General features: G+C 33.6%; 1 protein-coding gene across 1 annotated transcript in view; it reads left to right on the top strand.

The window, feature by feature from the left end:
• Positions 1–411: 411 nt before the first annotated feature.
• LOC132754008 (centriolin-like) overlaps positions 412–18,820 on the top strand; it is a 62,613-nt gene continuing 44,204 nt past the window's right edge. The window contains exons 1-7 of the mRNA XM_060744597.1: positions 412–654; positions 1,353–2,498; positions 6,221–6,324; positions 13,891–13,956; positions 14,381–14,449; positions 15,153–15,310; positions 18,358–18,544. Of these exons, the coding sequence (XP_060600580.1) occupies positions 468–654; positions 1,353–2,498; positions 6,221–6,324; positions 13,891–13,956; positions 14,381–14,449; positions 15,153–15,310; positions 18,358–18,544 (1,917 nt within the window). The 5' untranslated portion in view covers positions 412–467. The remainder of the gene's footprint in view (positions 655–1,352; positions 2,499–6,220; positions 6,325–13,890; positions 13,957–14,380; positions 14,450–15,152; positions 15,311–18,357; positions 18,545–18,820) is intronic.

Raw genomic sequence — 18,820 nt, 5'->3', positions numbered from 1 at the left:
CTCAAAATTTATTTTTTCAACAAATAAGAACATTTAGAAAATGATGATTTTTTCAGACGTATGCAAAAATTGAATGGACTATTGTTGCTTTTTGCAAAAATTTGTAAAATTTTGTTCTGTTTTACGTAAAAAATATTTTGCACAAAATCTTTGTTGTTTAGGTGTATGTCAATTCTGACCAATTTAAACACTGGTCACATGAAAATATGCCATTACTGTGAAATAATTGATGACGCGGAATTAGTGATGTTGAGTATAAATCTCATAAGGTAAAGTATATGATGGCTTAAATATTTTATTTATGTGTTATAAATAGTTATTTACTAGTCCAACTCTCTTATTTCATGACCAGGTAAATCTGCAAATGTTATGTCAAGGGAGATAACTATATTTACAATAAATATCTAGCTCATAGTACAATTTTTTTTCAGGGTACCAATTATGCCCCACCTGGTTTTGGAAGAAGCATGGGGACAGGTGTGGGGGTTGGGGTTGGTGTGGGCAGTGGTGGAAGCCCACATGGTGCTGGATCCCCAATACCAGGTGCATCTCATGGTGCCACTGACCAACGGGAAGCTCGAACTCCACCTGGTGGCCAGCCTGCTGGGAGATCACGGCCAAGCCAGTCAGCAGGGAAGCGTTATTCTGACAGAGGTAAGTGTTAGAAACATCCTTTTGAGTTCTGCACAATATTTGGAGATAGCAAATAAGGAGCATCTATAGGTTTGGGTAATATCTTATGAGTGCACCGGATCTTGTATTAATGTTTGCTGTTTCCTTGAGAGAAGTTGTTTGTTAATAATTTTATTGTGAATATTTTACAAATATCATATTATGTTAAAGGTAATACAAAAATATGACAGTTTTTGTTAGCATAATTATACACATATTTGAGTGGTGTACTATAGGTATTGCAATTAATGTGAACTAATAATTATTATACAGAGCAGTAAAAAGCAAGAATGAATGTATATATGTTTTTTTTAATAATTCAATTTCCAAAGCATTTAAATATATATTTCATTAAGAACACATTAACATATTTGCAAATTATTCAAAATTTGGAAGAAAAAGGATAAAATAAGACTTTTATATAATTGTTATAATTATTATGTATTTGTAAATTAAAATTAAGAACAAAAATTTTTTTCAATTTTCATGAAAATATAAAATTGACTTTCAAACTTAAGACATGTCTTACTAGTCTCAAAAATGTTTTTGCTAGATTTTTTGTGCTTAATCATTAGGCTAAATTGATTGTTTTGTAAAATTCACACTGCATGCACTTGGGTGGATGATTTGTTTGGTGTGTTTTTTATGGTAACACCTTGTTTTTCTCTGCAACACTCAAGGTGCAGATGCTGAAGGTGATGGTCACTCAGAGAGGAGTCGAAGTGGACGCAGCAGTCGTAGTCGTCGTAAAGAGAGGGGGAGAGATAAAGAAAGAGGTAGCACAAGAGGTCATGAAAGGGAGAGCAGTAGAGGAAGAGAAGGTGGTAGGGATCGGTCTAGAGAGACTGACAGAAAGATTGGGTTTGAACCCTTGCAGAGACCAGAAGCTTACCATCCTCAGATGTCTAGTGGACCTGTCAACACTTTCTCTACTCCAGAGGGCGTAATGCAACCAGGTAGTATGGTGGCTCCATCTTTAGGTCAAATGGGAGGCTACTCAGGTGGTCAGATGGCAGGACCTGGAGTTATGGTCCCTTCCAATATGGGACCTCAGCAGATCCCACTTGGACCTCAGTCAGGTATTGCACCAAGTGCTTACCAGTCTTCAAATCTTTCACCAACAAGAGGACAACCTATAGGTCAACCACTAGGTCAAGGGTCATTAGGTCAACCCTTGGTTTCTTCTGGAATGCCACAGCCAAGCATATTGAAGCATCCAGGTATCCAGCCCACAAGTGGTCCAGCTGGCACAGCTCCACAAGGATATATGATTCCTCCTGGATACACAATACCACCCCCTCCTCGTCAGTTTCAAGGTGCTGGTACCAGTGTTCCTCCTCAGAGTTCAGCAGCATCAGGATTTACAGGGAACCAGGCACCAGCTTATGGTTCTACACAACCGCAAGGATTCGGTTCCACACAAACACCTGGACATGCTGGCAACCAGACTGGATTTGCTCCATTACCAACACATCCTAATGGACCAGCTGTGGTACTTGGTCAGACCCCAGGAGTGCAGGTTGGTGGGTCAGCCTTTACAGCTCCCGCACAAACACTTGCTTATAACTCGGATCGTGTTTTCCTACCTGCCTACCCAACATCTCCAAGCCGTCCAACTGGAAGAGTGTATTACAACAGGGGTGGAGGAGGAGATGGTGGTGGAGGTCCGCCTATTCCACCACAGGGAACAGGGTACAGTAGAGATAGATCACCTGATCATAATGTACGGTTCTTACCGATGGAACCACTTGCACAGGGTACACCTATAGCTGGTCACAGTATGCCTCGAACAGGGGGAGCTGGTGTTCATATGCCAAGTCCTATACGTAAGTTACCTCTTAATATTTACATAAATATTGTTGTTGCCTTATATAATTTTTGATATTTGATTGCTTTGTGGGTTTTTTTTTTGGTTGGTTTTTTTTTTTTTTTTTTTTTTTTGGGGGGGGGGGGGGGGGGGGGGGGTCTTGTTTAATTTTAATATTCCTTTTCATTCATAAACAAAGTATAAGAAATTTTAACTGTTGCTCTCTATAGCACAAAAACCTCTTTACAACAACAGTATTTTAGACTTCACATTAAATTTTTCATCTCTAGTCAGCAACGTCTCTCAACGACTGTAAGCTAAATATTCTGTTCCTTCAAAGGGTGTTGATTTGCATAGGTTGCACAGTGTAGATATATACATATGAGCCGCATCACAACAAAACCAATGTTATGCGTTTGCTACTAGCATGGATCCAAACCAGCCTGCGCGTCCATGCAGTCTGATCAGAATCCATGCTGTTCGCTATCAGTTTCTCTACTTACAAACCCTTTTACAAGTGGAGAAACTGATAACGAACAGCATGGATCCTGATCAGACTGCGCGGACGCGCAGGCTGTTCTGGATCCATGCTGGTCGCAAACGCATTACGTTGGTTTTGTCATGACACGGCACATGTATGTATTTTATTTGATGTTATACACTTAGAGAATCCATTGATTTATTTGTTAGGACTACACTGAGGTTTTTAGGGGCTGGAAATATTATTTTAGAGATTTTTACTCAGTTTAATGGAGATCTGTAAAGAAATCTTAGGTGCAAAATTTGAGATCATAATCTCTCATTCTGTTTTTACCAGAGTAACCAATTTTATTGCAAATTGACCTAAAACTAAGAATTGTTTTATCTATTTTTAGGCTAAAAATCACACTAAATATTAATTTTCAATGTAATTCTAGGTCCATTTCTTTATTATCTTTTACGTAATTTTCTGTAATATGTGTCCTAATCAGTTAATCTTTTTTAGTTTTAAATTTTACTATTTGAAATTTACATCACTTGTGTTTCCCTTATAAAAAATATCATCATAATAAATTGTAGAAATTTATCTATCTAACTTATATGGTTGTATGATATTATTCTGGTGTTATGACAAGATGTTTGCATTTAAATGTTTAATTATACCTAAAGATTACAATAATTTTTGTACAGTTCTTCCATAACTAAATGTATTTTAGAAATAGTTGTTAAAATATTCTTTAATTTTTTTATTTATTTTTTTTTTTTTTTTTTTGAAGATGAAATAAGAAAGAATGCATCTGTCAAGTTCGCAAGCTATTGTTATATAATAATTGCATATAGTATAGGTGCTAATCTATTATAGGTAACAAACAAATTAGTGTGATTAACGCCTTTAAAAAAATGTGTTAAAACATAATCCAGATCATCTGTTATAACCATATGGCGGGGAATAAATTTATAACTGAAAGGTCAAATGTTACTGCAATTAAAATAACCTGTATATAACTAATATACCTAAATAGAGGTATAAAAAAACATGTCAAAACATGATTTGGTCACATGACCACATTAAGCGGGCCGACTGTATTATGTTGGTATTATATTAGGATTATTATTCCGATACTATTAAACATCTATGAATTGATCTTTTTATATGGGTATTTGAGTTTAAATATTCAATGTTTATAAAAAAACAGAATGAATAGCCATTGAAATGTGACATGAAAAGGTTATCTTGGCATATTCTGTAGTTACACTATAGAATTTACTATACATTTTTTTTCTTACTATCAGAGTTTGAAATATTGCCTGTTGAAGCAGCGGAATAATATATTGAATGTGAAAGAAATGTGTGTGTATAGTGTGTAGTCTGATTGCTTGGATTAATATCGTATGTTTGAATAACTTGCTGATTTTGTTTGCTAGTCAATTGAGATATTGAAATCCAAACATAAATTTTAAACAATCTTAAAGTATTGTTATAACTCAAACTGGTGTTGATAACATTCAAAATCTGTTTGTTTCCCCGGTTTTGAGTTTGTAAATTCTTAAATATTTGTGAAGAAAAAGTTGTAAAAACTTGTTTATATCTTAAAAAAAAAAATTATGGATAAATGTTGTACTGAGGGGAACATAAGTGTTTGAGTTTTTTGGGTTTTTTTTATACAAAATGGAATATTTTAGATTATAGGATGTTAATATAACTGATATAAAGAAGTCGCCATCTTTATTTCTGCCTTAATGAATTAGTTAATGAAGAAAAAGTTTAGTGATTAGCAGATTAAAATTATTTTTACATGGTGATAATGTTTAATAAAGTGAAAAGATATTCATGCAACTTACTGGGATTTTATAATGTATCTTAACTGACGTTTTGTACATAGGAATATTAAAAAGTAAATTCTAAATGCAAACATAGCATTGACAAGGTAAGAAATTTTTTGTTTTATTTTCCTCCAATTTAGTTCTATTTGAAATAAACTTATACACAAACCTTCATCATCCACTTATACTGCTTTTGATCTATTCTTTTCAAGGTCATAATCTATTTAATTCAATATAATTATATAGGAGGGTATTACATGATTGTAGCTTTAAGTGGTTAAAGTGTCTGCCTCTCTACAAAGAAAATGTATATATGGTATGAGCCATTCTCGGGTTTTAACCACATTTCATTTAACCATCAAACTCTTGTTGGTTTGTTTAAATGAAATTCGGATGCAGATATTAGCATGCCCTTGTATTGCCAGATTTGCAAACTTTTGAAATTTTATTCTAACAGTAATTATTTGTTAAATCTTACTATTAAAAAACTTTATTTTCAACCAGTTTTTAAAAATAAAATGGTAATATGATTTTTTTTTGATACTAATTTTACCCAAAGCGGGGAAATTTGGTCTATTTATGATGAGAATGATTGAATTATGAAATAAAACATTATAAAATTATCAAAATGGATTAGATTTTAGAGTTTGTCTAAACAATAAATAATATGATAATATAAATACATTAAATAATTTAAAAATAAATGTGTTGAGATAAATACAATACATCAGAATGATTTAATACATTATAATATTACATCATTATAAGTTCTATATGTACATAGATCTACAACATGGGAATTCAGCCATGCACGAGGAATAGGCTGTAATTTAGGATTCAAGTCTTGCTTTTATATTTTTATAAATTTGTATTATATATTACAGTCTGCAGGTCATGTCTTTCATAGTAATTGACAGCAAGACTGATGACAACAAAATTTATAACTATTTCATTATTTTATACTGTTGTCAATATACAGGTTTTTGTAAACTGATTTGTTTGTATCACAATTACAATCTTCTGTATCTGGCATCTTGCCTGGCAATGCACAGCCTAGTCTCTTCATATGACACCAGTGCTGGTTCACTGTCAGGAAATGGACTTGAAAGTATACAAATATTAGGTTTCAATCTTTTATCACTATCAATGTAAAATGAATAGTGTAAACAGCCATACAAGAACAATTAAACTGACCATTATAACAAAAATAGCACTACATTGATAATTTTGTTTTTCTGTTAATATCAAACAATGATAAGTGAAGTGGATTTAGATGTTGCTCAAACTATTGCCCCTTTCCTCTGTTGGTTTGAATTCCACCATAGATTCAATTTTCTTTGATGTAGTTCTTTCCATTGAAATATATATGGTGAAGTAGTATAATAGCAAATATAAAGAAAACCCAGTATAAATGATGATATTTTCATATATTTATAGGTGCTGTAGGTAGAGATCAGTCACCTAGAAGAATGGCACAGCCAGCTGCCGGTGCTGGTGATGACACTTACCTATTCTGTAATGTCCCAGAACACCATGATTTGGTAAATATTAGCTCAACTGCTTTACTGTTTATACTTTACCATTGATATGTTGAAATTTTGTAATGGATTTGTCCAGCTATGAATTTGGAACAGTCCATTCAAAGTTTAAAGGATTTCAATAAGAAAATAGAAAAATTGAGTTAAGAACCGTATAGAGTCACAGATATGCACGCTGGTCTGGCTGTATACTTGTAACAAGTCTAATCCCTTCAGGTTAATTAGTAGTGTTATAGCATGTTTAGTGTTAAAGTGGCATATTTTAATGCTACAATATTCTTAAGAGTTTAGCATTGGCACTTTCATTATATAGTACTGATTAATTAGATACAAGTCTGTTGACCTCAATAAAACTATGTTTTCATAAAGATGTCTTAAATTGATGGAGAGGAGAAGAAAGCTGCTAGGTTTACTATCACTCGTCAGATTCTTGCCTGTTGGTTTGGATGTCATTTGAAACAAAGTTTACTTGAGAATATTTCCTTTTTTTTGCCTCTTGGTATGAATTAAACTAATAGTAGACTTCAATTCCTTTTTTTATAGCTCCATGCTAAGTAAATTTTCACTGCCTTATTAGTTTTAAAACTAGGCATTAATTAATAGCTTCTATCTATAAATCTCTATGAGAAGTTTTTCATTATGTTAGTGACAATATTAACAATATTGCTCTACATTGTGCCAACTTCTCTTGTACACCTCGTTCATGCTGAAGTAGAGCAATACAAGGTAAGTTTCCTGCTCGAGGAAATTAGCACTTAATGGTTGCTTTGATAGCACTTGAATTCAGGACATCATGATTCTGATGTGTCTGTCTTACTAATTGACCATTACTGACCACTTATGTTTAAAATGTTTGTATAATATCTATGTATAATAACCCAATAAGTAGCTTTCTGTTGATTTTTCAAAGTTCATATGGAGGAGATTAAAGTTTTAAAAAACATTGTCAATACAGTCATTAGATAGATCTGGACATTGTAAATATTATGACCCTTTCAAAAATATCTACATTGTCACACAAACCTGTACAAACCTGTATGCTATCTTACAATGATTTATAAGTGTTTTATTTCATTGAATTGGAAAAAAATGGAAAAAAATATAGAAACAAATTGATGTTCAGCAGATATAGAATGTTAAAATTACAGCTATATGTTTACCTATACACTTGAACTAAACTATAATACTCAGGGTTTCAAGTTTTATGTAAATATTGCCTAATATCTGAAAGTCTTATTGAAAACAATATATCAAAATAAAATCAACACATTGGATATATTTAACACTTGGTCAAAAATATTTGATACCATGGGGTTACATTTCAATCTCCATGCAAGATAAAATTCTGCTATGTACAATCATGTACAGATGCCCTCTATAATCATTAGTTCAAGTAAGATTTTATCTTTAATTTTCTTTATCTTTAATTCTCTACAGATATTATCTGAAATTAAAGATTGAACAAGGCCCATACATTAATTGATGAATATATTATGTTTCATAAACCCCTAGCGCTAATTAGCTATGAACATAATATCCTAAGAGGTAATACTGCCTCCGTGGTCGAGGGGTTAGAGTCGATGACTTCTAATCCTGTTACCTCTCTGGCATGGGTTCGATCCCCGGGAGATACTTTGGTAGTTAAGCGCGGAGTAAGGTAGTCTAGTACTGGTGTAACTCTCCAGGAATGATAATAAGGAAACTACCCGCCTATATGACTGAAATACTGTTGGAAAAAGGCGTAAAATAAAACAAACAAACAAATCCTAAGAGGTTTTGCTTGTAGGCCAATGAAGTTAGAAGTAATGCACACTTTCTAATAAACTAATTTGATTAAGAATAAATTATGCAGTGTGTCAACTATATTAAATAAGGTAAAAATCATTATCTGTTCGACAATAGATCAATCTAATAAAGAAGTAAGCTTATTATAGACAAGTTTTAAAATTAACTCCTTAGGCTAGTTGATATATTAGTTGTCTAAATACCTTAATTATATCATAAAATTTGGTTTTGTTATCAAAGATTTTATTGAACATTTAATGGGTAAGGCTTAAGGCAAGGCGTCTCTTTATACATCTATAATTTATTATCTATTTCTTTTATAGAACATATTGAACATATTGTTTATTAGATTTTAGATTTAAACATAGTTTATCATCTATACATGCATTACATATAAAGGTCATGTCAAATAAATAATAAAATTAATATGAATATTAATATTATTTACGTAAATGAAGGTATGTGTTGACAAGCAAATTAATTAACTCATTAAACAAGTCGGCAATAAATTTTAATATAGAGCAGTTTATGAAAAAGTCATTTTGTCGTAGCATGTTTTCTCGAATTTTAAGTGCACATTTGATGAACATCACCAAAATTTGTCATCTGTCTTGTGATTCACAGATCTTTAGCAGTTCAATTAGCTTAAACATACTTGGTCGTAGTGAAAAAGAGTATTCATTTAATATATCGTTTTCTAATGACTCTGTATCTCGCACATTTAAGCATAAAGTGATATTCGTCCTCTATCTCGCCATTTTCACAAATTTGACACAGTCTATATTCTCTGTCTATTCTATTATTTCCCATAACGTCCGGTTTCTATGCGTAAACAGTGCGCAGATGTTCTCATTCTTGTTATGAAAAGTCCTCTGTGATTTTTGTCAACAAGTCTAAATAAGGTTCATATTCGAAATTCTCTTTAACATGTTTATATACCCAATAATACAGGTTTGCTATCGATATCACTTCTCCATTCCTGAAGAAAACAGTCAATCACTCTTTGTTTAAAACACGGAATCAAACTTTTAACCGTCAATAATACTGTCCTGTATTTCCCAAAGAATATCCATATCCATAGTTTTCTAATAAAACTTTTAACTTATATGCCCAGTTCTTTTTACCATGAATAGCCATCATTAAGCAGCTCCCTTAATATAAACGTTTTTAACGATACAATTATCGGAATTTAAAACTTTTATCCAGAAACTTGAATATCTTAACAAAACGATTTATATAAAAAGCGGATAGCGCCCTAGCTCTCCATATACAGACACATTACTTACTGACATTTTAACATTAAGAAGTCTTTTACAAAACTTTAACTGCACTCGTTCAATTTCTTTAGCTTTTGAATTACCCACACTTCTGCTGCATAACTTAATATAGATGTTACAAATGAGTCAAACAGCTGACATTGAACTTTAAGAGTAAAATCAAATTCACTGATATTATAGTTTAAACAAATTCATAGCTTTCATTGCTTTACCAATTAACAATTGTTGATTACAGTTAAAATTTCCATTTGAACCACAATACAGTTCCAAGAATAATTAAATGTATCTACAATATCCAACGTTTTCCCCGTTATACTCCCATTTCTCATCGTCTCTCAACGCACCTCTTCGTCTAAAACTACCATTATTTTTGTTTTCTCTTCATTAACCTTTAAACCCCAACGATCACAGTAAATTCGTAGATTGTCTAAATGTGACTGCAAACCCTGCACTGTTTCAGACAGTAGAATCATATCATCAGCGTATAAAAGCAATATAAGTGTCAAGTCTGCTATATTTACACTACTATCAATATTTGAACCTAAATACAATTCTAAATCTTCGATGAAAATTGACCACAGCAAAGGCGAACATATTTCTCCTTGCTTTAGGCCTACGCTACTTCAATGAATTCAGAAAACGTATTACAGTGACGTACTTGACTTTTCACGTGCTCATACATCGACCTCACTACACGTAACATTTTTCCAGAAATTCCAAGGTTAAACATTTTGTACCATAACGCGTTCCTATAAACGCTGTCGAAACATTTGCTCATATCAATGAACGCAGCATACAAACGAGAGCCATTTCCAAGAAATTTTTCTCTATTAATCCGTTTAAACAAAATATAGCATCGACTGTGGAAAAACCTTTTTTAAATCCAAACTGAGCGTCGGAAATAATATTATTTTTTTCACACCATTCGAGTTAAACGCTTATTTAACACAGATGTAAATCAGCTTTGCTAGGACACTGATCAATGTTATTCCACGATAATTGTTCACATCATTTTCGTTTCCTTTTTTAAATAATGGGATAATTATACCTTCCGACCATTTTTCCGGGAAAACACCGGTATCAAATATGAGATTAAAAAGATCTGTTAAATGGCCTATTAATATATCCCCAGATTCAATTAACAATTCATTGATTAAGTTATCAGTAGAGCCTGCCTTTCCACGTTTTAAGGTTTTCAAAGCCGCTAAAACTTCTGTCTCTGATATAGTATTATCTAATTCTGAGAAGATAGGATTATCCGCATTAATGTCTTCCGACGCAAACCGTTCGCTTTCAACATCAGTTGTGATATTAATTTCATTACTCAGGTTTTTAAAATACTGGTAGAAATCACTTGTAGACAAGGAATTTCCGCGCATCCTTCGTTTTTCAAAAAGTACTTCCAAAAGTCTCGAGGCTTTTTCTTGCGCAAACCTTCTATCTCCTTTGATTTCCGTGCTTTTATAAGCTAGTTTTCTTACGATTTACGAGTCGCTTATATTCCCGTTTAAAAGTTAATAACTGATTCCTATTTTCATTACATTTATCTAAGTTGAAAACTTCTAGTGCTTTTAAATATATCCTCCGTTTTATTCACACATTCATTATCGAACCATTCTGATGATTTTAAATGCGATTTTGTGCAAATTTATGTTTCACCTTGTTATGATTTGAACGTGTTTCAAACAACGGCGCTGACGCACTATTTATTAAACGTGTAAATCCTGTGACAGTTTCATTCACATGTGCTTTATCATTTCCGGTTCTATTTTTCAAATAAATGCGTTAAAATGTGGAAGTGACACTATAATATTGCTTCTAAAGGCATCCCGTTTTGAGAATTCCACTTTATTCTGGAATGACTATATTCATTTTCAACTTCCGGTTCTTTATACATAAGTGCGATGATGCTGAACTGTAACATAGCATGATCTGAAAACATGGTAAAATCACTTGTGCCGAATGTACCAATTCGCCCCAAGTTAGCCTGGTGACACAGTAAATAATCAATTGTTGAACAACCATTGTGTCCGTAATATGTGAAGGAACCCTTATCTAAACGCCCATTGCAAATGCGTAGCCCAGTAGCTTTACATAAATCAAGTAGTTGTATGCCATAATTGTTAAACACTTTGTCAGAATTTGTCCTTGGAATAGGTTCATCTGGTATGTACTCTTCGTTATCGATGATCGAGTTATACGATCGTTCACAATATAATCAGGTTTCGAGCCTACACGGGAATTAAAAATCCCCGCCGACCAAAAACCATTCCTAACGCCTGAAATTCGTTAATATCAGTCTGTAGTAAGTCAAAAAGATTACAATTGACAACATCGTACGCAGGCGAATCTTCACCCCATAGATATATTGCACATAAAATATATATCCGAATCGAATTTAAAAAAGTTTGCAATCAAGTCTAATCCATATAATAGTATCATGGTGGTTTCTTATTATCTCAATACCCGGCTCTAATTCGTTTTTAACATATAAGACTATACCACCACTACACCTTTTAGCTCTTCTATTTTGAAATTTCCTGTAGAAATTAAAGTTTGTGTAACCTTCTAAAATTGATTTTACTATATTTACTGGTCCAAGATTCTAACAGGAAAAACAATATCCTGATTTGATATTAATTTGCAAAATTCATCACTATCTTGTTTATCAGCGGAAAGACCATTACAGTTTCCAAATACTAATTTTCACATCACCCCCATGAAACTGCTACGCAACTTTACCAAACTCCCCGTTAGTGTATAATTTCCCGTCGACAAACAGTTTATTGTACTTTTATAAATGCATCTTTCTTTGCTTTCCGAGCTTTCAACATGATTGGTATTAACTTTTCTTCTCTGCTCTACTATTTCTTGAGGATATTGATCGTGCATATATTTCCCTGACGCCTTCGAATCTACATTGTCCTTAAATGATTTTACATAATCTTTCATTTTTACCTCTTGAAATACTACTAGGATATTTCTCGGTTTGTCATTCTTTTTCGGACCCAGACGTTTTACTGAATTAGTTTTTTATATCACCAATTTCCTCATCCGGAATCTTCAAATCCTTCTTGAAATACTCGATTACACACATTCTTTAGTCTGTTCCATGGTCTCGTTCTGTTTCTCAGCTATACCACCAATAATTAAATTTTCATCATAGCCTTAGCCTGCATGTCAACCACTTCGTCCTTTATGCGTCTATTTTCGCTTTTCAAACTTTGAACTTCATCCTTTGTTTTCTCAATATCAAAATCATGAGCTTCAACTGCCTCTCTAACATCAGAGATTTTTTCTTCATTTTTGGACACCCTTTTATCTAAATCAGACCACAGCTTGGATATTTTATTATCAATTATATCAATACAGGTACATCTATTTAGCCCCAAATCTTTGGTTTTCTAATTGATTAACTCTGTAATTTGATTATTTGAAACCAAGGTACAAATCTAAATGGCATCTTCTGCGTGTCAGTAAAGATAAAATATTCAATTCAATTGATATTGTTCGATTATGAAAAAAATACCCTGTAGTTATCCTTGTCATTGAATTGTATGAGATTTCACACTGGTTATTTAAGATCAGATTATTTGTTTGTCTGTGTAAATTGACTCTTTTAATACAAAATCATGCTGACAGGCATGTTCTTATCTCAATTAATGAAATATTATATTTCTAATGATTTGTGTGCTTGCTTATATTTATACAGTATATATATCATAGGTATATCCTTACAGAATTTGATATTTATGAATGCAGTTGTTTTAACAAATTTAAACTTTTTTTTTTATTAAAATTAATGTCTTCTCCTTGTTGAATAGAAAAATATGTTGTAAAATGCATCATCTTAATATAAGAGCCATCATTTAGTGTCAGCTTCACATACATGTATCATGAAATCAAATCTTGTTAGCATGTAATAGTTATCAGTCAAATGTTTATAAATGTCTCATTGAAACAACATCCATGTCACACAGTATAAAATTTTAACGGTGCACATTAGCCCTGTATAATGGCAAATTATTTTATATATTATTTAAGTTTTTGCATTATAGCTTTTTAAAAAAAACAACATCTATTGATATATTATTTAGGAGTTCATGATATAAGGCATTTTAACCTGATGGAAGACATTGTTTCACCTCAAATGTTCTCATTGTTGTAAGTGTTGCTGATTGGGCTGTAAGTGAAATTTCCTAGTGACAGTTGACCTTGGACATTGACTCTTATGGTCATTACAATTTCATTGCTGAATCAAAGTTATGTGGAATTAGGAGTTCTGGTCACTTCCGGAAAGTTTATAATTACTGGTTAGTTATCTAGGAAAGCCAGTTAGGTGCACCAAAGCAGAGATATGACCAAATATGTGTTGTAATTAGCTTAAGAGTCAGACAAACAAACAGACTGACCTATTTTGAGGGCTAAACAACTATTTGTTAGGACTTATAAATTGGGTCTGTTCTAATTTAATAATGATAGATTAATTTTTTCCGTTTGTTTACAGGAGGACTATATTGCAGAACTTCAAGAAAAACTGAAGAAATTAAAAGCCAGAATTGCCAATGAAAAGGTAAATTAATTGTCAAAGCATATGTTTGTATGGTTATGATTGATGAAGTACTTTTTTATGTTTTGATAATTACATCAGTTTTCACTTAACTCTCACAATAGGTGTTTTAAGTTATCTGTGGCTCTGCAGAGCCACCGTGTAGTAATGCTCCTGTCCCTAACCCTTTGGGCCTTAAATTATGTGTAGGTCCACTGTATGACATATAAATTCCTACCCCAATGGGCCTAACCCATCTTACACAGGAGGGTTAGGGACAGGAATCACAGCCACTCTACCACAAAATCCGTATTATGACCCATCCTGAACTATTAAATGAACCAAAAGTTCTGCTTGATGTTACAGCTTTAATCAGTTTTGAATTTCCAAATGCCCTGTCACTGCTCTTTTGAAATGTTGGTTTTCACTTCTGGTTTTCATATTGTAGGAACTTCAAGGTGCCATTCAGGATGAAAATGATTACAACCTGATAAGACGTCTGAAAGGAGAATTGCTGGTCAGTATTTACTGTTTATATAAGTATTTTTTGTAACTACCGTATTTTATGGTCAACTTTCATCAACAAAATGATGCTAAAAGGCATAAATGGACAACAGGTGAAATCTAAGTGTTAAATTCACAAGGGATGTTGAATTCCTCTGTGTGAGGAAACTTTGTCTAGCTGGCATATTAAGAGACACTGTCATTCTCATATCCACCACACCCTTCTGTCTCTTTAGTAGTGAAAGCTCTTGCAGGGAGAGACCATTACATGATTAAGCACATCGAACATTTATTTTTTTTCTACAGTATAAAACTGCAATCTTGTTATTTTGTTCTCAATGTGTCTTCTCTTGCTGTTTGTGATGAATGTTATATATTTTGCTTAAAATTTTTATTGAAAAAAAAAGCCTATATTAGTTATGGAAAAAGAAAATATTCAGTGATATTTTTTTCTATTTACATGGACTGATTGAGCAAGACAAAAAAAAGTGATGGAGCATCCCACTGCATACCATATTCTGGTATATACTAGACAATGTGTTTGAAAGATTAAATGCTGAAATCCCGCCTTTTCACCTACTGAAATACACTTTAAAATGTAATTCATCCATTCACACCAATTTATATACGATGATTAATAAAAAGTGTACCAATCAGCATCTAGAGTTATTGCCCTAACACTGTATTGAGTTTAATCCGTTAATTACATTATACAGGAGAGAAGAGATGAGTTAGAAGGTTTGGACCTGGCTATAGAGAGACAGCAGAAGAACTTAAAGAATCTGAAAGCAGAGGAAAAACAACTTCATTTTGAGAGGCAGACTGCCAAAGAGGAACTAGAATTTATGAGAGACCAAAATGTAAAAAGAAAAAGGTACATATACTTGATGGCTTCTATGCCCTAGTCATATAGTAAAATATTAAAGTTCCCCGCCTTTTCGAAGAAGAAAGGGGGATATAGAAATAGGCTTCGTCCGTCTGTCCGAGCAGACGAGAGCTACATTATGAGGTTTAGGTTTATGTACAGGCACTCTGTATGGGGTTCATTCCGTAGAGACATGTATTATGTGGTTAAAAATGCTCTTATGGGGTTAAAAAAATTTGCTCTTGTGGGGTTAAGAGATCAAAGGAATAACCCTACAAACACGTCTGCTAAGTACGTCCGTCTGTCCATCCGTCACACTTTCGTGTCCGGTCCATAACTTTGTCATTTATGAAAGGAATTTGAAATAACTTGGCACAAATGTTTATTATAATAAGACGATGTGTCATGCGCAACAACCAGACCCCTACCTCCAGGGTCAAGGTCACACTTGCTCATTCAAGGTCAACATTGCCTATTTTAGGGTATATGTCGTGTCCGGTCCATAACTTTCTTATCTATGAAGGGATTTTGTAAATACTTGCCATAATTGTTCACAATAATCAGACGATGTGTTATGCGCAAAAACCAGTCACCTACCTTCAAGGTCAAGGTCACACTTGGAGGTCAAATATTAACATAGTCTGTTTACACAGGGTATATTTCGTGTCCGGTCCATAACTTTGTCATTTATGAAAGGAATTTGAAATAACTTGGCACAAATGTTTATTATAATAAGACGATGTGTCATGCGCAACAACCAGACCCCTGCCTCCAGGGTCAAGGTCACACTTGCTCATTCAAGGTCAACATTGCCTATTTTAGGGTATATGTCGTGTCCGGTCCATAAACTTTCTTATCTATGAAGGGATTTTGTAAATACTTGCCATAATTGTTCACAATAATCAGACAATGTGTCCATGCGCAAAAACCAGTCACCTACCTTCAAGGTCAAGGTCACACTTGGAGGTCAAATATTAACATAGTCTGTTACAGGGTATATTTCGTGTCCGGTCCATAACTTTTGTCATTTATGAAAGGAATTTGAAATAACTTGGCACAAATGTTTATTATAATAAGATGATGTGTCATGCGCAACAACCAGACCCCTACCTCCAGGGTCAAGGTCACACTTGCTCATTCAAGGTCAACATTGCCTATTTTAGGGTATATGTTGTGTCCAGTCCATAACTTTCTTATCTATGAAGGGATTTTGTAAATACTTGCCCATAATTGTTCACAATAATCAGACGATGTGTCATGCGCAAAAACCAGTCACCTAACTTCAAGGTCAAGGTCACACTTGGAGGTCAAATATTAACATAGTCTGTTACAGGGTATATTTCGTGTCCGGTCCATAACTTTGTCATTTATGAAAGGAATTTGAATTGACTTGGCACAAATGTTTGTTATAATAAGACGATGTGTCATGCGCAACAACCAGACCCCTACCTGCGAGTCAAGGTCGTACTTGCACATTCAAGGTCAACATTGTCTATTTGAGGGTATACATGTATGTCGTGTCCGGTCCATAACTTTCTTATCTATGAAGGGATTTTGTAAATACTTGCCAATAAATTGTTCATAATAATCAGATGATGTGTCATGCACAAAAACCGGTCACCTACCTCCAAAGTCAAGGTCACACTTGGATTGTCTATTTGAGGGTATACATGTATGTCGTGTCCGGTCCATAACTTTCTTATCTATGAAGGGATTTTGTAAATACTTGCCATAATTGTTCATAATAATCAGATGATGTGTCATGCACAAAAACCGGTCACCTACCTCCAAAGTCAAGGTCACACTTGGAGGTCAAATACTTACATAGTCTGTTACAGGGTATATTTTTGTGTCAGGTCTATAACTTTTTCATAGATCAAAGGATTTTGAAAAATACTTCGCACAATAGTCATTATAATAAGAGGATGTGTCATGCGCAACACCTGCATTCCTACCTCCAAGGTCAAGGTCACACTTAGAGGGAAAAATTAACATAGTCTGTTTATAGGGTATATTTTGTGTCGAAATCTAGAACTTCTTTCATAGTTTACAAGGGATTTTGGAATAATTGGCACAAATAGTCACAATAATAAGCCGATATGTCAGGTACAACACCTGCACCCCTACCCTCTTAAGGTCAAGGTCACACTTAGAGGTCAAAGGTTAACAAGAGTCTTGTTATTTGGTAATATTTTTTGTCTCGTCCATTACTTCTTTCATAGATTAAGGGATTTTTGAAAGTACTTGGCACAAATAGTCACAATGATTAGATGATATGTCATGTGTAACATCTGTGTCCCCTACCTTCAAGGTCAAGGTCACACTTAGAGGTCAAAGATTTACGTAGTCTGTTATAGGGTATATTTTGGTGTCCAATCTATAACTTCTTCATAGACTTTCAAAAGGGATTTTGAAAAATACTTGGCACAAATAGTCTCAATAATAAGACGTTATGTCATGCCACAACACCTGCTCCCCTACCTCCAAGGTCAAGGTCACACTTAGAGGTCAAAGCTTAACATGATAGATTTTTAAATTCCGTGTTTCATTTTATTTTTTTAACAAATTTATTGTTACATTTGCAGATCTAGCATTGATCATAATTTTGGACTGAATGTCCTGAGATCCATACCTCAATTTTTTGAAATAGCAATTTTATGCTTCATATAAAACTTCCGGGGCGGGGGACGTTGGTAACTCTGTTACAAATTCTTGTTATAATATGTAGAAAAATATTAACATTAAAACTACTCTGAACATTTTTTTAGAGCTTTCAAACCACATGTTCCTCACCATTGTGGGTTCCAATCTCGTCAGAGTCTCTAATTGATTGTATTCTTTCATGTGAGGAAGCTAGCATAAGGAATTTAGCTGGTTCTACTCTGATGCCTGTTTGTGCCTCAAATAATGTGTGCAGGGGCATCATTCTGATGTCTTCCTCCACCAGTTAAGCTAGAAAGTGGCCATATGACTGCTACTATGTTGGTGCGTCGTAACATTATGTTATGCAAGTTACTGGGGGGAAAAGTGTAGAGAAATACAACTTCAATTTTCAGAAAAGTGCGTGTATATCCGGACGATGAGGACAGTTTTGATGAGAGAATGGAGAACTCTCGTAAAAAGATGATTAAAGATGAGATTCGGTGCTTAGAAGAAACGCTAGCCAAGAGAAAAGCTCAGTTACGCGAGGCTGATAGATTACTGAAGGAGTGTAATACAGACTTGAAGTGTGCTAGAGAGGAGGTAACTATTTACTCTAGGTTTTACGGTTTATAATAAAATGAAAGGCCTATGTCACTGGTGTAGTCAGCATAACCTGTATTATCCCCAGTCTGATTAAGAAATAGTTTAGTAAAATTACTTTAGTATTTGTGTTATGGTGTTCTAATGAAGAACATTTTTTGCTGAATTTTGTTTTGTTGTCACAAATATTAAATCTGACTAGAATGGTTAAGAATATGTTTAAAGAGTATATAAGAATGTTTGAATCAATGTGTATAAAATTATATATCACTAATT

Source organism: Ruditapes philippinarum, unplaced genomic scaffold (assembly GCF_026571515.1).
Source record: "Ruditapes philippinarum isolate M1 unplaced genomic scaffold, ASM2657151v2 ctg2015_1_1_1_1, whole genome shotgun sequence".
In the NCBI taxonomy this organism is placed as follows: domain Eukaryota; kingdom Metazoa; phylum Mollusca; class Bivalvia; order Venerida; family Veneridae; genus Ruditapes; species Ruditapes philippinarum.
This window is presented reverse-complemented; position numbering and strand designations above follow the sequence as displayed.